At 40.9% G+C, this 25,110-nt stretch overlaps 1 protein-coding gene across 1 annotated transcript in view; it reads left to right on the plus strand.

The window, feature by feature from the left end:
• Positions 1 to 2,786: 2,786 nt before the first annotated feature.
• Positions 2,787 to 25,110, plus strand: part of KIAA1324L (KIAA1324 like) — a 46,322-nt gene continuing 23,998 nt past the window's right edge. The window contains exons 1-6 of the mRNA XM_026033284.1: positions 2,787 to 2,903; positions 17,756 to 17,951; positions 19,094 to 19,241; positions 21,481 to 21,567; positions 23,194 to 23,299; positions 23,935 to 24,087. Of these exons, the coding sequence (XP_025889069.1) occupies positions 17,788 to 17,951; positions 19,094 to 19,241; positions 21,481 to 21,567; positions 23,194 to 23,299; positions 23,935 to 24,087 (658 nt within the window). The 5' untranslated portion in view covers positions 2,787 to 2,903; positions 17,756 to 17,787. The remainder of the gene's footprint in view (positions 2,904 to 17,755; positions 17,952 to 19,093; positions 19,242 to 21,480; positions 21,568 to 23,193; positions 23,300 to 23,934; positions 24,088 to 25,110) is intronic.

Here is a 25,110-nt window from a genome sequence, read left to right on the forward strand (position 1 = left end):
TGTATAAGTTCAGGAAGGGAGAATACAGGGAGGAAGGGGACAAGCTGTTTTCACTGGTGGCCAGCGATAGGACGAGGGGTAATGGCCATAAGCTGGAGCACAGGAAGTTCCGTCTCCAGGTGAGGAGSAACTTCTTTACTGTGAGGGTGACAGAGCAGTGGAACAGGCTGCCCAGGGGGGTTGTGGAGTCTCCTTCTCTGGAGGTCTTCAAAACTCTCCTGGCTGTCACCCTGTGCCACATGCTCTAGGTGTGCCTGCTTGAGCAGGAAGGTTGGACTAGATGATCTTGAGAGGTCCCTTCCAACCTTAAATATTCTGTGATTCTGTGAAGAGCGTAGTCCTTTAAGTAATTTTTTTGGAATTACAGTTTGGTTGAAAACCTGATAGATGATCCAAAAAAAAAAAAAAAAAAAAATCAAAAAATCTTCAGGAGGGAACTGAGCACAGTGTAACCTCCCTTTTGATACTTTAGACTCCTCCATGGACATGGCTAGTCACAGGCAGCGGTGTGGTAGCCAGAAGGAGGGACACCCATCGGCTCTGTCTCCCCTGGAAACCTCATCTGGCCAACTGAGGGTTTCCAGGGATGAGGAGAGATGTAGCCCTAACTTTTCTACCTGAATTTAGAAGGAAAAGAGAAAACCTTTTTTTCTTAAGCACTTTTGTTGCTCTCTGTTACTCTGAATTTTAAGTTTCCAGTGATAAATTGACATTCAGACAACGTTACTCAGAGTCTTTCTTCACAGCACAATGCTCTGTGGTCCAGCTTCCATTCAACCTGTACCATTTCTGAGGTATCCCCACCCTTGAGCCCTGATAAGTGGCTGCATGTTCAGTAAACGTCCTGGAGGTGTTTGTGAGGGTTGGCATGGGGGAGACCTGGATGTTTGACACCAAAAAGCTGTCTATAGTTATGAAATCAGAAAAAGAGGATCTATGAACATGAGTTAGATTTGGAGATTTTCAGTATCCTTTTATTTGTTTTGCTCCTGTTGTTCCTGTCTTGCATACATAATTTAATAKTTTTTTYTTTTTTTTTTCCATATGTGATACAAACTATGAGATGGAGCTATTATAGATATGTTAATTCTGTATTCTGGTTTCATTATAGGCAGATTTCAATAAACAGATGATTAAGGACTATTTTTACTGTTCCTTGAGGAATACATAAAAGATGAAAAGGGAAAAATTCAAATTTTAATTGAGTAAATTCATAGTCTTGAGAGTATGCTCTAGCACATTTTACTTGTAGCTCAGGATTTGATAGTATCTTTTATGCTTTGCTTTATTTTTGAAACAAATAATTTTCCTTTCCAATGTGCTATTAGTTATGTGTTTAATCTTTTGGTTTAGCTACAAAGAAAGATATTTATGGAACCATGAGGGTATTAACTCCAGAGCAATCAGAATATGATTTGCAGTTTGATAGAAAATATTTTTTTTGCAGTTTGATAGAAAATATTTTAATGATGTTCGGGTAGCACTTAATAGGCAGGGATCTCTGGAAAGCTCTTTTAACAGTAGAAGAAATATTAATTTTCTTATCATTTGTTTTTCTATAAGCAAACAAGGGGACAATTACAAACCTTTTCCTTGTGAATCAGCTGAATATTTATGGAGTTKATCTGATCTGTATGAAAATTAGCATGGATCTGCCCTTATCTACTTCATGCCTCCTTCTTCTGCTTCACCATATAGGATGTCAGCACTGCAAGGGACCATAGAAAGAGTAGGAAAAGATTGCCCACAAAATAATCCTAATGAGCATGGAAGCATATTAGGATCATCAACTGTATAGGCAGTTGAAGGTGGCCTAGCCCACGTGGAGACACCTCATGGGAATTGCCTGGATATATCATTTTAATGTAGGTCTGTTTTCTCTGAAGAAAGATATATGCCAGTTCTGCCAGCTTGACCCTAAGTCTGTCTAAGGGTGAGAATTTCCTCAGATTTATTCTGACAAATCAGAGATTAAATGAATTTGAGGGGTTATGAATAGGGAAACGAAGCTACAAAGCCAAGCATAGACAAGTGACTAGGTGGAAGTCTAGACCTGTATCTAGCAGCTGAAGACCTGTATCTAGGAGCTGAATCCATATTATAAATGAAATCAGTAGCTAAAGTTCTTTCCTAGATAATGCTGGGTAATTTCTTCATTCTTACTCAGACCACTTAATGCATTATCTCAGTAACACAGACTATGGGAATGGTCTCCCCTCATACCATTTTTTCTGCCTTGGGGTACTCTTGAGAGCTGACTCTGCATGATATTTTCAGCAGTTTCCCAGTGCTGAGTTAAATTCATAGGCTTCCTCTGAATTCAGTGAAGAGAGGAAGGCATCCATGGAAGGTGGAAGAAATCTTAAACCTCCAATCCAGCGTGGGAGAGATTGAGTCTGAAGGTAGCTTGTTCCACTAACCATGGAAGAAGCTTGGGTGTCTAGGCAGTCAGTACCACAATGGCTCGTAGTTTGAGCTCAGTCCTGCTGATGAGACTAGGGAGAAAAAATTATATCAGATTTTGTGCCTCTCTCTCGGGATTTTATAAAAATTCCACCCTCCACCTTAGCATTTGTGCTGCATGGCAACCAATGTGCATTGTGCTTGGTCTGCCACAATACAGGATGATCATCAAGGCAGTGAGAGCACTGCACAGTACGTTCCATGCCAAGTGCTCCCTTTTTGGTTTAATTATAACTGAGSTTGCTAATCCCAGTCTTGATTAATGAGCTTAATATGTAAATGTAATGATGAAACTGAAACTCTTTGTGATTGTTTGCAGACAGATTACCACTTCGAGTACACAGAGTGCGACAGCAGYGGCTCCAGATGGAGGGTGGCTGTCCCGAATCCGTCAGTGGAATGCTCTGGATTACCTGACCCCGTGAAAGGGAAGGAATGCAGTATGTTGGCACTTTTCATTTTACAGACCCTTACTAGCTGTTCGTGTTATTTATCCTTACACACTGACACCAAGAAAGCCCTTTGTAAAGACTAGTGGCTTGTGATGATGTGGATCTTCCTAGCTCTCTTGGTGACATCCTGAATATCCCTGTCCTTTGCTTCTGGGTCTTTTTTTTTTTTCTTTTTTTTTTCTTCTAAACTTTCCTTTTGTCTTGGCATTGTGGATTGGAGACTGTCTGTGTGGGGTAGTTGTATAACTCACTAATATCTGTTACAGGGACCCTTGTATGCTAATTCATAGACAAGCCATACCCACTGCAATAACCCCTGAAGAGCTCTGGTTGCTTGTCTTGAGCTGCCACTCTGTAAGTTTAATTCTGGCTCTGTTGGCCAAAACAGCTACCATCACATTGGCATAGTGTCCACGCGCTTGCTGCCAACGTTATTTGGCTAATAGTCAGCTGAATGCATAAGTAATTATAAGTGCCTTATTTGCCTGAATTATTTCCATGGTGAAGCTTTCTTCATTTTGAGCTTTTAGAAGGTTATATTTTTAACAACTTGGAATGTTCTCATGTCACTTGGTCCATGTTGTTTCTTTTTTTGTGTGTGTGTCTGGGGCATAAGTAGACAGCTGCTCTGCAAATATGTTGAATTCTTCTCCCGCTGTTTTGTAGCTTCCCAAGCTGGATGCTATTTCCTATCACACTTCCTTGTTCTAGCAATTCTCTTTGAGACAGATCCTAGCAGTACTTTACTTCGTCAGCAATTTGTACCATGTGCTATAAATTATTGTATCTGCCAAGCTGGATAAATGATGGCAACGTCCTTTCATTTCTGCTGTAGGAAAGGTGAATTTTTATTCACTTCTGACTCTCCTCCTATAAGAGTTTATTATTCATTACATTGCTGCATGTGTTTCAACCTAGAGCCCACAAATGTTTTCCTTAGCAATGATGACCACTGGAAGATTTCTGACTGCTTGCAAAAACGCTATCTCTGTCATTCCTTGTGCTTGTGTTTAGAGGTTTTACATGTGGGATCTCTGTTTACCCTTTGAATTCATTATTTAGTCATAGAATTGGACAACTGGAAATGACTTCAAGTGATCCCTCAGTTTACCCTCCAGCAAAATAACTGTAATAATTATAACATTGTCATTCTTTGATGACCCTTGGCTGAGTTCACTTCTTCATTACTTTTATCACATCCAGTGATGAAAATTCACATCTGCTCCAGATATTTTCTCATCTCATTTTCTCATTCTGTTCTTTTCTATTCATTATCACTACTATTACAAGTTCCTTTTTTTTTTTTCTCCTGCTTTTGAGTCTCTGTTGCTGTACTTGAAGCTTAATACTTTTTGCTGTCTTCACTATAAAGGAGAAGATAGTGTATTACACAAATACTTTTCAGGTACCCTGAAGTACATGGCCCCAAATGCTTTCTTTCTGATGTAGACCRTTTCTTCTTTAACCTTGTAATGTTTAGGGTCCAGCAGCATTGCATCCATCATTTCTGATATACATTTCAAGAAGTGAATTACAGTGAAAATTCAGCTGTTTAGTAACAGTAGATGAGTCTTTGCCTTCTTCTGGTCACCTGTTAGAGAAGGGGTAAACTGCCCAAGAGACTGGGCATATTGTAAACCAAACTGTAGTCTCCTGCTAAATATACTGGAAAACTCATCTCAGTAGATTCCTCTCCTTCCTGTAGTATTTCTACAAGTCCAGCTTGTTCGAAAAGCTATTGGATGGTCAGCTCTGTCTGTTGAGCACTTCAAATGCTAATTCTCTAGACTCTTGGGAGCGCAGCAAAGAGTTTTATATATTTATAGTAGTTTTATATATTCTGTAGTAGTTTTATTCTGTTTTATATTCTGTAGTAGTTTCTGTAGTTTTATTCTGTAGTTTTATATATTTATTTATTTTTCTTCCTGTACTAGATAGTCTGACTTCAGAAGATGTTTGGCTATATTGTGATGGGCGTTTAGTTTTAACATCTTTCACGCTTTTGCCTTTTATTTTAAGAGATGCTGGTCCTTCCTCTCAGGTTGTAAACGTGACTCCATCAGCAACAGTCTATCCCTCTAGGAGTGCAGGGAGCACTCAACCCATTCAGCTGGGTTAACATGCTGTTTTTTACTGCAAACAGTCTGAATGACAGTACAGTTCTCCTGACAGCCCGTTCGTCAGTGGGTGGGATATACCAGGAAAGGCAGCTTTTGAACAGGATTGCACTCCAGTTCTTCAGACTTTGCCTCCAGGGAGCTGTTGCTCGTGAGGAATCTTGAGGACAGCTCCTTCCTGATTTCTCATGTTCCCTGAGGGGTCACTTTTGTCTTATCTGACAAAAGCTCATCAGCCACTGGACCAAGGACATCCTAAGCTAAAAATAAAAATTACTATAGCTGGAGGGAAAAGCAAAGCATTCTGTGTTTGTGGCTGTTATAACTCATGTTATCAGTGGGTTGCGTGCAGAGCAAGATTTACGGTACAGATTTTGTCATGAGTTGTGTGCACATCTTACAAGGTAATTAGTGGTTTTTAGAGATGTATTCTTTTTATTTTTTCCTCCCATAAACCTATTTTTTTTATCCCAAGGCATATCAAGAAGTACCAAAAACATGAAATAACCTTTGAGATGAGTCTTTCTCGTCATTCTACAAACTTATTCAGACTATGCTACATCTTGTAGGTGCTGCCCTGTGACCAGAGCATACAGGCATTTGGGCTCACTTCTGGTGGTTGGTGTAGCCTTGGATTCCCTCAGGCATTTCTTCTGTTGCTTCAGCCTGCAGAGCTGGGGACCACAGAACAATCACYGCAGGTAGCACAATATCCAACCTCAGAGATCTGCTGTCTTTAGAAGTTATGGATGAGAACTAGTAGTCCTGAGAGATAGACAGATGTTAGACAGCTAGTTCTCTACCTTAAAAAGGGTTGCAGTTGCAAAACAGCATTAATATAAATAAATATTTTTAACTGCCTAAGGTTGGCACAACTCTCAATAGAGTGGTCCTCAATAGCAATTAGAACGGAATGGATATAGGGGAAGCTGGATGAGATTCAAATTTTTTTCCCCACTACAACTGACTTCATGATGTAGTGTTTGCAATTGTTTTCATCTGATCAAAAGTTCCTGTCACTTGAGAACTTCCGATATTGGTCTTTATTGCTCTTGAAAATGGAGGTGGCTTGCAGGCTGTCATTAATTTTGGATCCTGAGAATGCTGTGTGAACCTCTCACACTTCCAAATGCTTAGCAGTGTGCCTGAACTAGGAATTCAAAACCTGATATAACAATATGTTAAATGTCTCAAATTATTTCTGTAAGTAAGTCTAGACCATGGTCTCCAGAGAGTACAGAGACACTAGAGATTGCTAAAAATACATTAGATTGGGAGCTTCATGTATCTAGAGCAATCTAATCGTGGCACTAGAACTCAGTCGGTGTCTTGAGATGTGCTGATTTTCAAGATGTTGTGTTTTACTGCCTTTTTCTTTCTTTTTCCCAAATGAACCCATTTAAAATAGGTTGGGTATCTCCGTGCTGTGCTGCAGTTTGAAGTGTGTGCCTCCCTGCAGAGCCCAGCTGACTTACCCGCTGAGAGTGACTGCTGGCACTTCCTGACACGTCTGTAGCCTTGGAAATGTTTGTCAGGATGCAGATCTTTTTTGGGTCTCTCAACTATTTCAGGCAAAACTTACCTGCAGAGAATACAGGCCCCTCTGAGGGCTACTCATATGGTTCAACACAGAAAAGACTATTATATTTTTGCTGCTTTGTGATTTGCGTATTAGCTGTCTTTTTGTTTTTTTGCCTTGCTTTTGCCATGAACAGAGAACAGCATAAATATGAACCAATCGCCTCTTTTCCTCTCCTGCTAATATTTCCTGTGCGATTGGAAGTAGAGGGAGAGAAGGAACCTTGCACAGTGGATGCTTGCAATGTAGCATGACRTGCTGCATATTGCACTGCATTGCTGTGATGTTGTGGGATGTACTGTTGGGAAGCAATCCTCAGTGTGGGCAGCAAGGTGGCAGAAGCAGCTCCACAGGATGACCGTTTTCTTGCAATAACCTGGGAAAACATGCCCATTTGTTTATATGTTTCATCCCTGTCTAGAAGAAAATCTGCCCTTCTTTTCTTACCTGTTTGCCCAGTGGACAAGCTGTTCTGCATGTTGTGCAGACAAGACTCAAGTCTCACTCCACGGAGAGGGGTTCCCTTCCCATGGCTGTATCAAACTCCATCTGCCTCTTGCAAAAAGTGCTGGCTTGCCCATTTCTTTCCTTTGTGCTCAGGCTTGTTCAGAGATGAGTCATATTTTTGACACTGGCTCATTGCAGTATCAAGTTCTGCTAGAATGAAACATGTTAAATGTGCAGCAAGGATCTTGGCTAGGCAAAAGGAAATGTTTATTCCTTCTAAAGCTGAAGTACTGAAGATCACGGAAGAGTGCTAACAAGTACTTCGTAGCTCTCCTCTGCTTCACAGCTAAGACATCCTCTTGAGGTACCTGACTTCAGTTTCCCAGAACTGTTTGGAAGTTATGGAACATACACCGATAAAGGGAGGGTTCTGTGGGGAGGATTTGGACAAAGACCCTGCTTTGTTGAAATCCAAACTGGCTGAATTGCTCCATTACTTCTTAGCAGTAAAAAATGTGCTTAACCAGTTTGGTCTCCTTTGATTTTAATTACAACAGATCTCACTCAGATCTTCTCATGAATCTGGTAGCAGAAAGGACCACAGTTAAGGCAATATACTTGGATTTCTAAATGGAAAATACTTATGGCAGTAATTGGAAGACATTTGCAATTAAAGACAGCCAGAGTGATCACATGCTGTATATTTTATACTAAACTAAAATGTCTGAATTCAGAGTTATCCTTTCCTCCTTGTCTCCTTTTCTTCCTTTCTTCTTTGTCTTTCTACACTGCAGTACGACCCAGATATCTTCTGCAGAGAGCAGGCTCTTCCTGTCTGTGGGTGAACTGATACACTCCTGTGAACCGTGTCTGTGAACAAAGAGAGAGGAGAGGCTTCACATTGTGACCTGAAATCCCATTTAATATTAGCTCTCTTATTTCACAAAATGATATGAGCCATTTTCTGCCAGCCTAAATGGAAAGAGGTTGCACCTTATCTCATAAATATGTGTTAATTTTAGTGACACTGAATGCATAATAAAGAGCTGTAGAAAAACTGATAAATAGAACAATGCTAAAAGCAGTAGAATATTCTGTGTTCAAGGGGGAAAATGCTGATAGAGTTACTATGTACTCAGCATCCAAGTACCATTTATAATTAACAARATTGCTTAAGAGGCATAAAAATGTAGTTCATTTAATTGATATTCTTAGGGAGTTGATGATATGGGAGAATTTGATCAAGAACAATGGCTTGGAATTATTAATGGTTCTGTTTAGCAAATTCACCTTTACCTATGAAGCTGGAGTAGCTTCACTGAAATGTGCTTCAATTTTGAGGCAAGATGTGTGAGTGTATGCCAAATGATAAACATGTGAAAAGCTCCAACAACTTCAGAAAGCAGGCTATCCTTAATTACAATGGTCTTAAGCTTGGGAGCAAAATTTGGCCTGATTTATTCCTATTGAACTGTTTTTGTGGAGTTTATTCTAACTTGTGCAATCTGCTCCTAGAAAATATCAAGGAAAATATGGATCTTCCTAATTACAGTACGCTGTAAACACAATTAGATCAAATGACTTTTTTAAGGCTTGTAGGTTTTATAATGTTTGAAGGCAGTATAAGTAGGTAAAGGAGACTTTTTTTTTTGACTTTCTGCCTTTGCAAGTGAAATGTTAAGCAGAAGGTTTTGACATTGATGTTTTCTTAATCACTGATAGATRTGGTGTTTGGCACAGGTAAGAACTGTATCCAATCCTAATAGCCTTGAAGTCAGTGAGCATTTGCAAATTTTATAATTATTGTATATCCACATACATATTTGTGTAAACGGACAATATAACATAACAGTAAAGCATCCAGTAGTACCTGTAGGCTTGGYTGTAGCCTGCCAACATACAGCATTATTATACTTTAGTTCCATRGTCAATAAGCTTTTGTATTTGGGCAAGTTCTTTGTAGACTATGTAGAGCATTTTAGTTAGAATTTTGAAATTTGACTGAAGAAACCTTGAAAATGACAACTAGGAACTAGGAACTTTTTTTAGTAGTTATATTTCTACCTATGGATATGAATGTACATATGCATACTGCCTTGAGAAAAGTGCTGTTTATTAAAACATGAGATATATTTATGTGTTATCTTAACTTTTTTTCTTAATGTAATCAAAAATATTATCATCACAGAGATATTGTCCTAAAAAAACACGTAGAAGAGCTGCTTTTCATAAGGCATATAGATGTCCATAGTTATATCTTCCTGAAACAAATGTGAATCACAACAAATTTCTTTTGCCTTTTTTATTTGACATTGATTGAGGATTACTTTCTGGACTCATTAATGGACCTTCTAATAATTCAGATTTGTTTTTTTCACTCTGAAAAGAGCAAATACGGTGACATCAACTTAGCTCTGAGGACTAAGCATTATCCACTTTTATTTGCCTCATGGCTTGAAAGCAATAGATCTTTGTCATCCTTCATGTTCTAATATTTTTCATTTTTGATATCACTAGGACAATGCTTCTTTTGGTATTCACATTGGATACAACATCAAGGTCAAGCTATTAATCATTGCTGGTGTCTATCCATGCCATCTAGAGCTGACATATGCACATAGATATACTTATGTACAATGACAGATGCTTTCGGGTATCCTGAGCTGTAGGAAAGTACCATTTTCCAACTAAACACCTCAGTGAAAGTTGCATTTAAAAGATCTACCATTTCATCTGTCCRTACCTGAGATTGCCCTCTCTAATGGTAAGTTCTGATCTCCTTCCTCACTTTGAYGAGCATCTTCCCCCCTGCTCCCCTTTCTGTTGAACTGTCCTATGGTTCCTATGAAGATAGTTGCCTGTTAACGTATAAAAATAGGTTCCGTCRTATGGAAGGTCACTCTCTCAAACTTGGCTGTCCAATGAATGGACTCTTAGTGGGAATGAAATCTAGGGAACCTCAGCATTTATCGACATCCTGTAAGTTGCCCYTGACCTGTTATATTTCACCTCCCAATTATTGGAGACCGAATATATAATTCTGGCTCTGCAGCCACCTCTGGCATGAGACAGGTAGAAGCATGAAAAGATTTCAAAGTGATGACCTGTACAGGGTTACTCTTGTGAGTTTGGCTGACAGGACTGGGTGGCTGTTTTTTGTTCTCTCTCGTGTCCCTGGGAGATTTTTTTTTCTGTGTTTTCCTAMGGAAAAGAAAAGGCTTTCACAGAGGGATCATTGATGTGGGGACATGCCAAGCATGCAGCCTTGAGGACCACTGTGAAGCTGAGCTGTGAGKTGAGCTGAGCCTTGCAAACGTGAGGACCTGCGGTGATCTGCATGTCATGGTTTGCAAACCCCAGCTAACAGACTGTGATTTAGCAAAGCGCTTAAGTAGATGTTTACTTCCCTTCCCATCAGAACATCACTAATGCATAGTCCTAACTCAAATCAGGTAACTAAGTCCTATTGGTTTCATGCATTATGGTCTCACCTGGACTCAGGCTCAAGGTACATTTWACTGTGACATTTATACCTCAGTGTTTCCCTAATGCATGTTGTTACCCTRGAGATGACCTGGTGTTGTAAGTAATCCTTCACTCTTTTTTTTTTCCTCTTTATGTATGAGCAATACACTTGCTTACACAGTATGGTTTTTTGAAGTATAGATTTCTTCAGGTAAATAGAAAAAAGCAGATCTTGCACTGAATTCACACAATTGTGTATTGGTGTGTGTTTTGAGGCTTCCAAGAGAGAGATTGGCCTTTGTGACTCCAGATGATTTATTCACCCTATCTGTGTATGCACTGTAATTAAATGGTAAAAACACAGGTTCCTCTGAGTCATTGCTTTCTCTTTCAACAGGAAAGCTGCTGACAAGGCCTTAGATTTGCTCTGGCTTGGTAGAGGGATGCGAGAGATGCATAGTGCATGTGTGTGTGCACGTGAGAGAAGGTATAATCCCAATAAATATTTTTTCACATAAGCTGCAGGGGATGTGAAGAAATAAGGTTTGAGTGCTGAATGTAGGTATGTCCATGTGAGCTGACAATGCAGCTCCAATTGCAATAGGGTATGTCTAAAATTTGATGCAATTGCTCAGAGATTTTTAGGGTCATTTGGGATGTTTTAGCATTTCCTGTTTGACTTATAATCACTGCACCAGAAAGATATGAGCTTCTTATAAAGCCTGAGTCATGTATTGTCCAGGCCAGGGCAGAGGACACCTCAAATAGTGTTAGAAGCCTATAAGTGAGCAACCAAAATGAGCCCAATGACATTGCTGGAGCTTGGASATCTAATCATACACCTTAAGTGACTGGTAGCTGAGCTGTTCCATGATGTTTCCAGCACTCATGCATTGGGATAGCTCTTGTAGACTGTGCAGCAAACATGCTTGGGAATCTCTTGGTAATAAGTATTTTTTCTTCCTCCATTCTGTGTTCACATTTTCTCATGAGTCTACTGAATATTCTCATGCCAAAATCACAGCTTTAATTGCCCAAGTGATGAAGTAAGTAGCAAGCCAGATAGCGAAAATGGTACTTTTCCTGTCAAAGAAAGGAATTGGAAGGAGTGTTGTCATTTCTGTATTGTCATTTCCCAAGCAAAAAGGAAAGACTATACGCTCTGAAGAAAAGGAGTGCTAACTGCAGGAGTTGCTCTTTCTCAGATTCCTCAGCTCTCAGTATGAAAATGTTTCAAAACCAAATAGCCTTTTGAACTTTTTTTTTAAATTAAGATTCAGCCTGGTTCCTGATAACATATTGTGATATAATGACTGAAGAAAACGAACATTAATGATTCACAATCTATTGGAGAAGCCTTGCATAAATTATTTACATAAGACATTATGACGCAGGCTGAGATTATAGGAAAGATTAATAATAAGGCAATGAATTTTTTGTCTTCTTTGGACTTTGTTTTCTTTCTCCTTATCCCTTATTTTTATTGATTCTTCGTCCCATCTTGCATCACTTGTATGGACCCAGATGTCCCAAAGTGTCACTGAACAGATGGCTCTAAATGAGCTGTTGTCCTTGGCCATACCTTCCCCTCTCAGTTTGTGGCATCTCTGCTAAACCCAGCAGATGTTTGAAGGTGAGTGGCAATTGCATGATACTATCAACCTCATATTTCTTTCCTGAGCCACGACTTTTGCACCTGTTCACATAAGGCCAAGATACCTCAGCCCAGATGTAGTTTGAAGGAGATGCAGCCTCTCACCTGAAGTCTGGAAAGYGGGGCTTCAAAATAATAACATAGGAATGAAGAGAGAAAGTTGAAAAGCTGGTGTCTGAGATTACCCTTGCAGTATATTTTCATATATTTAGGCTGAATTGCTTCACGTAAACCCTCCAAATATTGTTATAATCTGGCAAAATCCTGTCTACATCCTCTCTTAAAATACAATGTGAAAGCCAGAGGGCTTGAAAAGACGCATGTGCACACATGCACACACACATGCTCTCTATGGAAACAGAATGGACAGAAGAGCTGGAACAATTTTAGGTACCACAAAACTGAGAAATGTCTGGAGAAAAATATCTACTGAGAAGACCAAAAGAGCTAGAATTTGTGGGTCCAAGTGGTATGAGACGTGAAATGAGCTGAGAGCAGAAGAGATGGGAAGATACGAGTGACCAGGGCTGTGTGAGAGAGGAAATTGACAGGGATGATGAGTTAGATGTTGGAGGATGCAGGATATTAAGGCAGTTTTGATCAGAAAACTAAGCAACATGAGGATATAAGTTACTAGAAGAGATGTGTGTCAAGTAATTTTGATCSTAGTCTACAGAAATTTTGGGGTAAGTCACAGCTGAAGAGGCAGAACTTGACCCTGCAGCCTTGCAATGAAAGGTTAACTGAGGCAAGCTTGCCTGTGGTCCATTTTCCCTTTTGGGAGGTGTTTCCATATGCCCAAAGTGATTGCAAAGATCTGGAAAGTAGTATATGCATCTGCTTCTTGGAGTCGGTCACACAACAGGCAGCACCTCCAGTGAAAGTGCCCCATGTTCATGGCATGAACCAGGGGCAACCAGGATAGCAACAAATGTTGGTGATTGACAGAATTTAAAAGGATTTAATTAGATTTGTTAGTTTGACCTCATAAGACCTTAACATGCATCAAGTTAGGCCTACATTGAGGCTATAATTTGATATGAGCATTTTTTCCTGTATGATGTCCCATTATGTATGAAGCATTTAAAAGAGAGAGGATCTGTCCCATCCCATGACATTGCTTCACTGATCAGTCATCCTTCCTTTTAAATATGTGTGCATTACTTCTAGTTTGAATTTGTTTGGCTTCTGCTTTCAGAAATTAATTCCTAMTCTGTTCTCAGTGTGATTAAGTAGTCCAGAAGGATCTAGTGTTTTCTCCCCCTGGAGATGTGTATACATAAGTCAAGTTACCTCTCAGTACTGATAAATTAAAGACCAAATCCTTTAAATCTTATACTGCAATATGTTATCCTTAACTCTGGAAGCATGTACAGTCCTTTCTGTTTGCACTGACCCCTTAAAAATACAGAATCAGAACTATATACAGTGTTAGATCATCTTGCCTGTAATACACATATTTCATCCTATACATCTGAAAAAACTGGGATGGGTCATCAATCTCGATATCACAGCAGCCAGAAGTGCCCCCTGATACCCAGTTCAGTGATGATTTCCCGCTGATAGCTCTGTTTTGTGCCCTGTTGCTCAGGCAGCTCTCAAACCATTTAATGTATGCATTGCTAGTGTGGTACGGTACTGCTTCTTTTAGACTGAATGGCATGCCAAACGAAATGAACTGTCTTGGAAAGCTTGTCTCTTACATTCACTCAGTAACCTTTATAATACGATTTTGTAAGCCTTTTGAAGAACGACATGAGATCTATTTGACAGGACTTACACAATCCTAACAGTGGATGTTAGGTCTCTTTAATTTTTACGGAGTGAATCCTGTGCCACTTTTCTTGTATGTAAGTATGAGCGTGTGTGGCAATATATTTCTAACAGCACTTAAGAGCATCTAACAGTACTTAAGGCCAAGACTGATGGCCTGAGTAAACTGTGACAACATATGTGTTTTCCCTATTGCTTTTAAGAAAGTCACAAATGCAAAATTGCTAGAAATTCCACTGGCTTCACTGGAGCTCCTAAAGATGTTCCGATATAGCTAATATCACAAATATTTTGTTGTTCCTAACTTTGTTTGGTAATACTTTCTCTGTTTTAAAAAGGCCCACAGTGGGACAAGTCACCAAAATCTTGTGGGATGTCTTGCATTTTTTTTCACAGACTATAGATAAGCTTTGTCTCTGTAATGTGCATTACCTCACATAAGCTGATGTGTTGCAGCCCAGATCTATTTGAAAGATACAGTGTGAAAGTTTGCTGTTAATTGAATTTAACCCAGAAATTTGTCCATGAATGTTTTAGAACTGTGATGTCTGAACAAGATTGATAATGTCAACTCTGGGAAAGATTTTCAGCAGAGCCATTAGCCTTAGCTCTGTTTTCCAAAACAGCATGGGTAACTACGGAGCTTTTTTTTCAACATGTTTTCTCTGAAAATTAGGTATTGAATGCTTAAGCAGGTGGGCTCAGGAGGTAGAGGGCAGATGGTGTTTGCAAAGGCCACYTTGAAACAGGGAGACTAATATTCCCTCTGGAGTTTGAAGCAGGAAGGAGATTTTAGTAGAGGATAAATCTGAGCAGATGCCTAACATATATGATTTAGACTTAGGAGTCTTTACCTTTAGCTGTAACCTYCCATGAGGTAATGCTGTCCTTCCCGTTCCCAGTGGCTTGCCAGCTCCAACCCCTCCAATGAAATGCTGCTGTGGTAACGGCAAGGTGCAAATCCCTGCTTAGCTACRTGCTCAGGACATTTAGCAACAAGGAGAAAGGAGAGGAGCCAGCGCTTGGTTGTCGGCTGGTGCCTCCTGGACCATCGCGGGGAACATCTGCTCCACAGGGTCTCCCAGGAGCTGCAAGAACCTGCCCGTCCTCAACACGCCTGGCTCTGCCAGAACCCTGGGAAGGATGCCTGGATCTGCCACCAACATTGCCTGTATTTAAGAGGGATTGGCCTGGCTTTGGGACTCTCCCCTTGCTAAAAGAGCAGGGAGAGGACACAGTTTCCATGTTTCTCATGTGCTGCCTTTCCTCCCCATCCCCCTCCAGCCKCTTTTGTCAGCCTGGGACAAAATCAAATGATGCATCTGTTCCCATGTCGAAAGCGGTTCATGTTGCCATTAGCCACGTTCGGCCCCAAATTGAACTGGCAAGCAGCTGGCGTGCTCAGAGCTAGTTTGCTTGCAGATGTATCTGTTTTGATGGGAAGCGCTGCTGTCTTTGGAATATAAAATTCTTAGAGAAAGAAAGTCCTTTTGCACCTAAATAAGAGTGAGATTCATCTCTGCTGTGAAAGGTGTGTGATGGGTTTTTGTGTCCTATCTTGCAGCCTGCCTAAGCCCTTATACTCTTTTTTTTTTTTTTTTTTCTCCCCTCTATCTGAAATGATCAGACCACAGAGTTAAAAGATATTAGCTTGGTTAGAGAAATAATCTCTGCCCAACCTGACTCCCAGCTGAAGAGGAGGTTCTGCTGCCTCCTTTGTCTTATGATGACAGTAAAATTCTCTCTGATACTGGGTCCTTATTTGAAAGCCAGATTTGTAATATCTGGTGAAGCAGTGCTCTCAATTTCTTGCTATTTAACTTCCTTAAAAATGTTTGGACTTCTAAAGGATTTAAATATGTTATAATGATATGAGTATGTTATGTTAATGATGCCAAACATTTCCTAACCAGTAGATCAGGACACCTTTACATGTTTAAGGTGAAGGATTATGTAATATGTGCTTTCTGTTGAGACAGGCATTTAAGGAAATGCTTGATACTGAACTGTGCTGAAGGCAGTGGTGCTTCCTACTTTGATTCTGGTAGATCTTAAGGCTCAGGCTAAGGTTGCAAAGGGAGCCAGGTGGGATGTTAGCGATACCATATATCTGCRCTACAAATGCTAGTCACTTAGGGTGGATTCTTGACATATCTGTTGAGCTTTCACTGAAATCTGGTGCAGCAGGATTCCTACACGTATGTCCTCATAGCACCTGCTCCTGCCAGATCCAGGCTAGGCATCTTCCTGCTCACTTTCCTCCTTGGTGCGTCACTTGTGAGCAATGGGGTTTGAATGACAGATTTGTTGGCTTGCAAAGCATGGGAACACATTCAGAGTACTTTGCTGCAACCAAGAGGAGAAAATGACCCTCTGGCAGATCTTTCCATCAAAACGGACCTTTTATCTACGTTCCAGTACTGCTGTCAAGGACAATTACACAAAGAAATCTGCTGGGAGCTGGCGCAGTGAATGAGAGCCTGAACCAACAATTGGATTCAGWTTGAATTTGTTGTTGCGCAGGCATCTCTTTATCAGAGTATGGGCAGTCAAACAAGTTTTTCTGCTGTTAGATAAACATCAGTACATCTATAAAACCTTACAAGCTGGGATTTCACTTAGAGTCAGTTGTTTTGGGCTAGTTGCACCTCTTTGGATAGCAGTCAGGTTTTTGGACTGTGAGCTCAGGATGTATCTCTCAAAATGAGCTTATGAAATAACCATTGCTGCACAATGTACCATGTGTGAAACATTCAGTAAAAAATCCTGTTGTTTCTTCAGATGTGAATTGTGAGTCTAAGTCCTGCTTTGACTGTGATAGCTCAGTTGAGTTTATAAACTCTCAAGCAACGTAGGAGATCCTAAATGCTGTAGCAAGTGTTCATTTGCAGTCACCAAAGCACCACCTAGGATGTTCGGTGTGAGAGGAGTTGTGGTATGGTGGCTGGGCTGGGAAAAGTGGGTTTGTCTGCACCAAAATGGCTTCTGGATATGAGTTACAGTTCCCAGCACAGAATGGTTCTCCTTGGGGCGTGTAGGCATTCTCCTGTCTGGATTTCCTCTGCATAACAAGATTAGTCTTTCCCTAACAGATAGAGAAGTCATCACATTGACAAGGGACATACAGGTACTTGAGGTAAGTAATTTTAGAACCATTAGCAGAAAAAAAAAACCCAATTTGTCACCATGCTTTCTAAAATATGCTTCCCCTAGTTAAGTATGTTAAATACTTTTTTTTACTGGTGACATTTTYGTAGCATCCCAATCAAAGGTCAGGGCCTCATTTGCTAGACATCATCTTGCTGTTGATCTGTCCCACGACCACCTTCAAGGGCTTGAAGGCAGGTGACATGAGGAGATTGGGAGAGCACGTTGGATGATATTTGCAGCTTTCCCTCAAGTTTTGTACTGTTGTGTTACAACTGACTCTGTACAAAATATAACAAATAGGTGAGTGAGAGTGAGAAGAACTATCACAAGCCCTTATTTGCACAACTGTTTGTTGTAGATGGAGCTCTTTGWTTGTGTTTTTTATTTCTTTTTGTATCTGTTGTGCTAGTGGAGACAAGCTACAACTCATCTAGATTTGATCCATCTCAGTGAAACAAAAAGCAGGCATTGGTGAACACCTCAATTTTGCAATCACTTTTGGGAGATCAGCTRTTGTGCTCCTGTGGCTGAAACATTCCTGTCGGCTTCCCTTTAGTGACAGTTCACTGTTAATTAATTAAGCAGCAGAAAATTAATGGGAATTAATTGAGTTTAGCTTCCCAATTAATGCATTGGAAATGATTTGTCTCCTCAGCATTCTCCTGTGCCTCTGGTGAGTACCTGGAGATGAAGAACCAGGTGTGCAGCAAATGTGCAGAGGGGACCTATTCCTTGGGCAGCGGGATCAAGTTTGATGAGTGGGACGAGCTGCCAGCAGGATTCTCCAATGTGGCAACCTTCATGGACACAGCCATTGGCTCTTCTGAGAGTAAAGCRGATAGCTGCAACAAGTAAGAAAATCTGTTTTATTGCCACATATTATGTGGCAACATGGTCTGAAGGAGCTTAGAAGTACAGAGATCTAGGATCCCCATGTTGCTGAATTTTGCTCAGCAAAAGCCTTCCATGGCTTTTTGTCCAGATTATGCACATTATGCTAAGGAATATAAGGTGAGTGGGCCATATCCCCAAAATGGAGGCTCCAGTCCTTCCTGAGATGTCTGCACCACCTGGGGTATTGGCTGGTAGGTTGAGGGCTGTCCTGATTTCTGGATGGCAACAGTTCACATCCCTTACTACAGGACTGTGTGTTAAGTCTGTTTAGAAACTGATGTTGAGAGCATTGATTTTGCTCTGCTTTAATTGTCCTTTATGCTATAAGAAGCAGTTGATCCACCAGTGCTGTGATGTGGCCTTTCCAAGGGACCTTCTTGGAACTGTCTTCAGTATTCCTGGAGCCTGAGTTTGATGAAAATTAGGCTATTAGTCAAGCATAGCTCCGTAAAGACAGAGGGAAGTATTATACTAGTAGAAGTAAAAATCCATAAAAAAGCGTGCAGTACAGAGCTGGGAGGATAAGAAGAGGGAGTGCTGCCGATACAGCACAGTCAGCTTTGCTAGTTATCTTAGCTCTCCAGAGGGTCATGGCAAACACGAGCAGCTGAGAAGCAAAATACTTGGTCATTTCTTTGCTGTCATTATGACCTACTAGGTCTCAGCAGCAGCTACCAAGTTTAAGAACASCCTGGAGCCGCACTTATCTGTCACTGAAAAGCTACAGGATTGTGGCATCGTGAATTTGGTTAAAAGGTACTTTCACAGCCTAAGCAGAGATCTGTGGAGGATGCAGCAGGCTGTTCCTGAGTCTGACTCAAAGCATGTTGGACATGCAGATAATAAACCTTTCCTAGGATTATAATCCTTTCCTTAAGTTTCTAGCATGTACCATGTTCTTTTTCAGTGCACAGATTTAATGGTGGGAAATATTTTTTTGTGAAAACAAATGTAAATCCAGTAATAAAAGATTAGGAAGTGAATTTAACTGTTGTGGTACTCTGGGTCAATTTTTAGGTAATTTTTCTTCAGTAATTTACGAAAAGTCTCCACAGTGTCTGTAATCTCAAATGAAGCTTGTTTTGTTCATGTTCATCAGCTCTTCGTGGACTCCTCGAGGGAATTACATAGAGTCGAACAGAGACGACTGTACAGTTTCTCTCATCTACGCAGTGCACCTGAAGAAATCCGGATCAGTCTTCTTTGAATACCAGTATATCGACAATAACATCTTCTTTGAGTTTTTTGTAAGACCTTTTCTATAATAAATACACACACATTTTAAGAAAGAACTAAGACCAGTTACAGACCCTCAGAAATGACTTCTCCCTTTCCTTGTATTACTCTTATGTCCCTGGCTTGTTATTGCTGAACAAATTCTAGAAAATCTTATTTCTGCCACTTGTCTTGACTTTGACATGTATTTGAGATTCAAAGCTTTGGCTAACCTGGCCTGTTTTACCATGTGTTGGGATTTTCACACCAAGGTTGTGACTGTTCATGGTAGAGGCTTCAGTTTGGGAGTGTTTGACTTTGAGATGACTTTGAAGTGGCTTCAAGTTTTAGACTTCTTTGAAGTTAGGCGCCCAGAACCTAATAGATTCCAAAGTATGGAATATATGGAAACCTTAGATTTTGGTCAGTTTGGATCATAGACTTTAAGATGTAGAAAAACAGACGAAAGGATGGAGAATTGTTGCTTTATTGCTCTGTGTTTGACCAAGCAGCACCCATGATACTAAAACAATCCCTGTGGATCAGCTTGCCAGAGCCCAGTGGATGGGGAATGGGTCGCCTGGGGATCCCCTGCAAGCCCTCTCAGAATTGCCTCTCTTTCCCTGTCAGGGCTGTATCTGCTGCCCAGAGTAGGTGAAGACAGAATGGGAGGCAGCTGGGAGCAGGAGAGGACTGGGAATTTTCCATGCCCTCTGTTACCACCTCTCTGCCTATCTTCTGGGCTCTGGTGGAGATCTGGGAAGAGATGTTCATGCTGGCTCTCAGGAGTGCGGAGCCTTAATTGGTGTTTGGAAAGTGTTTTGTGACGCCGGGACAAAAGTGCAAAGTGTCCTTATTCTTTAGTACAGATGAAAAAGGGAGACCAAAATAACCTCCTTTAGGCACCCTCTTGCTGCTACRCCACTGCAGTCTATTGCACTTCAGTAATAGACAGTGTGGACTATTTATTCAACCATTTCAGATTTATATTAGACTTTCCTTTGTTCTTCATCAGGAGGAATGCTCTTTTCCACCAGCAAATACCSTTTTTTACTGTCAGACGAGTGTGAGAGGGTTATGAATCCCAGATCTAATTGCTCGACTGACTGACTGATCTGCTCCTGCAAAAGAGCAAAAATACTGTTTCTTTGAGTGCTAGCCCTGAAGAAGGCTTTTTGATTATTACTTGTTTCCACATCTCACTGATTCACCTCCTTAAATTTGTCATTTCCTTTTCACAAACCAGTGTATGGCACAGTCCTTGGCAGAAATTACCATGCCCATAGTTCTTAGGGGTCCTCAGTATTTCATGGAAACTACAAAGTACTCTTCTACAAGTTCCTCTCTTTCTCCAGTTTGTGGTAAAATATATTTTACAATTGCAGTTTGGCTCTGGATGATGTATTTCACTGGCAGGGGCTTGCAGGTTGCCAGAGAATGGTAAGCTTGTCAGACTCGCCAGAGGCAGGTGGCTGCATTACTGGTCTGTGGGCAAATCTGAAGGCTAGCAATGACATGTGGTTCTCAAATGTGGGAACCAAGTGGGGACACTTCATGTTAGATGCCTACCACGTCTTCTGCTCACCCTTCCTGGACTCTTTAGAAAAGACATATATTGGAAGAAAAACAAAAACAAAAAAACAGAAAATGTGAGGCTCTGAAGCCATGCRGCAAACACTTCCATAAGGAGAGGGCTGCAAGGCTGTTCTAGACTGGGCAAAGGGAAATAAATCCTGCAGCTTTCCCAGCAGAGGTTCTCCGTGGTGCTTTCCTTCTCCCTTAATAAARCCACTCTCATCTCCTGAGGTGAGGTGTCAGGGAGACAACCAGTTAATATATATTGACTCTGAGTTTGTCATGTTTGTTGGAGAAAGCAGTTTGTCTTCTAGCGTCGTCCTGACCACTCCTAAATCTGCCTCAGTTTAGAGGCCCATGGTCACATCCAGGGTTTGAGAGGATTAGATCCTGGGCTCAGGAGAAGGAGGAGGCCTCCRAGACAAGGAGCTCAACACCAAAATATGGCCAGGTAATGAGAGGAGGCCAGGGTGTGCTCTTTGTGCTCTTTTCCTCTTCCTGCAGCTGCAGCAGAGGTGCTGTCATCTGATGCAYTGCTAAGCTGCAAGCAGGTTTTGAAAGGTATTTTTTATATTGCCACAAATAAAGCAGCTGCTGTCCTAAATACATAAACAGTARGAATAAAGCTGAATCTTACAATTCGTCACCAGTAACTGCTATACCAAGAGAGACTGATCTCATGCTTTTGATTAACAGATACAAAATGACCAGTGCAAAGAGATGGAGTCCACAGCAGACAAGTGGGTGAAGCTCACGGACAATGGGGAATGGGGCTCTCATTCTGTAAGTGCAAAAGTACCCATTATGATACCTTTTTTCCCTATTTTTATAAATGTCTATGATTTCCTCTGACYAGAGATCAAATAAGGGCCAGATCCTGTGAATTTGCTTGAAGAGTCACATTTTGCCTACTATGACAAGCAAAGMCACTGAAAGCTCTAAGGGTCTGATCACAAAACAAATGACACAGATGCCAGTCTTTCACTTGATTTCCATGGACTTTGACTCAAGAGCTTTATGAGGCTGAACAGTTCCATGCAAACTGCAAATCCAAAGTCCCTCCACACGACTGTAATTGAAATTTTCTAAATTAGTTGCTTGCTTGTGAGAGCAGGAGATTACCCCCTGGTGCTCCAAAAGGCTCTAGTCAATGGGAATGACATCTTTACGTGCAAGCAGACACGACTGGCTTTCTAATTTCAGGTGCATGACTCAGAGCTAGACTGTGCCCAGTCTGTGCTCCGTGGTACCTTTCCCAGTTAAAAAGCGAGCTGACATGCACTGGCATGGCTCTTACGATGCTGGTACAAATATGTCTATGTTGGAAGCAGCAGCTTTCACTGCCTTGTGGCCCAGCCAAAAGATTTGGTTCCTGCACTGAGGATGCATAGACTAGGTTTTCCTCACCAGCTCCTGCTGAGGCCAGCTTTCCACTATACATCAGCACATGCTAATTCAGAGTTGTGCCAGCAAAGGCCAGTGTAGGTGACATAATGCCAGAAAGGGAAGACTTTCCATTGGCATAGACAGCAGCCTGCTCTCTGCCTTCCAGGGCCTCTTGGAGGACAGCACAAATTTCCCAGCCAACTGTCGCTCGCAGTGCCTGTGAACTCAGGTCCAAGCAAGTCAGATCAGGAGGCTAGGCTAGGAGAAGGAGGTATATGGGCTGAGAAATCCACTTTTGGTCAGCGCTTTAGGTTTCTTTCTCCTGGATCAACTCCATGGCCCTGTCAGGATCCCTTTACAGGGGTTGGGTTATTCCTGTTCTTATCTTGGACAGCTAAACTAGGATAAAGCACCKTTTGGCCAGTATTGCTGTGGCAGCAGCACGAGTTTTGTACTGGACAAAATTGGTATGRTAGGGTACATATGAAACACATTGGTAAATTTGGTATAGTCTTGGTAGACCTGCTACCCCTTGTGGGACTAGTTATATAGGTAGGTGTAAGTTGGTAGGCAATGACTGCTGAAAGAAGTGGTCCTGCCTTCCTCCTCCTCCTCTCATCCTTGCCGTAGTACTGCCAGCACAGAGATCTGCACAGCCCTTTGCTGACCTCACTGTGAAGACATGTAGGTCTAAGCATGRATTACTTTCGTCCATCTCATTCACTGCTCTGAATCAGGAATAAGCAGGATGGAGGGGATCACTGCTGGGGATATTCCTCATTTTTGCTAGCTAACTGATCATGAAGTTATGAAGTTAGATGCAGGCAAATCTTGCTTTAAAACCTTGCTTTTAAACAGAAYCCAATTCAGACCCTCTACTTTTGAATCCTGGGTTCTTCTTTTTAATTATATATRTATTATAAAAGTGGATTTCTATGCTTTAAAATAAACCTGCCTATTTATACCTGAATATGCAGCTTGTCACGCTGTCTTGCCTGCTAACTGTCATATGTATCCTTGCAGGTGACTTTGAAATCAGGTAGTAATATATTATATTGGAGAACGACAGGGATTCTCATGGGATCTAAAGTAGTAAAACCAGTTCTGGTGAAAAACATCACCATYGAAGGTAAGTGGTGGTTAACCTTTTAGCTCTTGAACTTGCTCTTTTGTTGTAGCACTGGGTGTGTGCCTTCTCAGTAAAGTGGATTTTTTTGGATCCCCTGTTTCCCCTCTAAGGTGTAGAAACCGAAGAGTAAAACTTCATAGTGTCAAATTAAGGCTGGTAAAATAATTTAATTGGTAAATGATGCCATCTGCTGGGGAAGATTGGTTTAGTAAACAGAGAAAGAAGGAGAGGGAACCACCCCCACAATGTGATTTTCTTCAGTGTAGTGTAGGAAGATCAGGTTTCCCAGTGAGCCTGTCCAGTAACAAACTAGGTAACGTAACTATTTCGGGCCAATGACATTTAAATCACCATTTAAATTATTTAATTTGTCTGGAATAGTTATTTTAGTCCATTTCTAAGTGTAACCAAGCCTGGAGTGCTATACGATGCTCTTAAATTAGATCAGCCTTGCACTGAGGAACAGAGATTGAAGAGCTAAATCTTAAGGCCAAAGAGTCGAAACTGAGCTGTGAAAGCATGTGATTTTTAAACCAGTGATTAGCCAGCTTTGTCTGCTTTTTCAGATAAGCAGGCAGGCAGCAGCAGAATTATCTACTCTGTTTTTCAGTATGTTTTCTGTATTTACCTTATAGGAGTTGCATATACATCTGAATGCTTCCCATGCAAACCTGGTACTTTTAGTGACAAACCTGGTTCATCCAGCTGCCAAGTGTGTCCAAGAAACACTTATTCTGAGAAAGGAGCTAAAGAGTGCACCAAGTGTAACGAAGAAATATATTATGCAGGTATATAAATCTTATAAGATAAAACSAGGTAAGTTAGGTCATGAGTTCACCCTGTTTGGTGAACAAATGCAAGAGCTGCTTGATCCAWCCAAAAAGTTTGGTCTCTACTTGATGAACGCAGTGAAGTGGAAATGAAGACGGCGCATCCCAAGAGCTGAAGAGATTACTGGATCTTGGCTGAGGTCCCATAGATTTATATTAAAATAATCTCCAGATCTTTTGTGACTTCATAGTGTACGTTTTGTTTGAGTGACAAAAGCAGTCGTGCTGTGCCCTCTTGTGGTAATTTTTGTTATTGGTTGGTGGTTCCTGAATTGGCTTCATCACTGCCTTCAGACTGGTAGGTGGTTTTAGGAATTTCTTTTCCAAATGCTCGCTTGACCCATCCCTGCCTCTCCTGTGGTTGGAACATTTGGTAATCTAATGCAAAATATAGTACCAAAACTCTCCCACATCCCCATGTAGCTAGCAGTCATGAAGCAACATGGCAAAATCCAGGCTTTATGTGCTGATCAGAATGTCTTCAATTCTCTTGTATATTGTTTTAATAGAAAGTTTTAAAATAATAAATTATTGCTAATAATTTATTACAGATTATGGCAAATGCCTGGGGACTTGTGAATAGAGTATTTGTAAGTACATGTGGTGAGAAGAAAAGCTGAGCCAGTATTGTAAAAGTTTTCTAATAGATTAGAGTGTTTTTATGCTTTATCAAAGTGAGAAATTATCTCCATGCTTGGACAAACTACACAAATTACCGCTTAACAATGAGGGATTGGGGTGAGAGTTTGAGTCACTCCTCTCTATGCTGAATTAATGAATTTCAGAGTGACAGGAGAAGCATAGCTAATACTTTCCCAGTTTTCCTCTGCAGTTCATGGGAAAGTTCATTTAAACTCTATATAGAAGCTTAATTTTTGCTGCAATTTTGTATTTTCCTACTGGTTCACTTTACACTCCAGACTTCATACTCATTGAAGTTGTTCACAGGGATCATTTGACTGTTTAACATCCTATTCCTCA

Source organism: Nothoprocta perdicaria, unplaced genomic scaffold (assembly GCF_003342845.1).
Source record: "Nothoprocta perdicaria isolate Ctin4 unplaced genomic scaffold, notPer1 scaffold_127, whole genome shotgun sequence".
Lineage (NCBI taxonomy): Eukaryota > Metazoa > Chordata > Aves > Tinamiformes > Tinamidae > Nothoprocta > Nothoprocta perdicaria.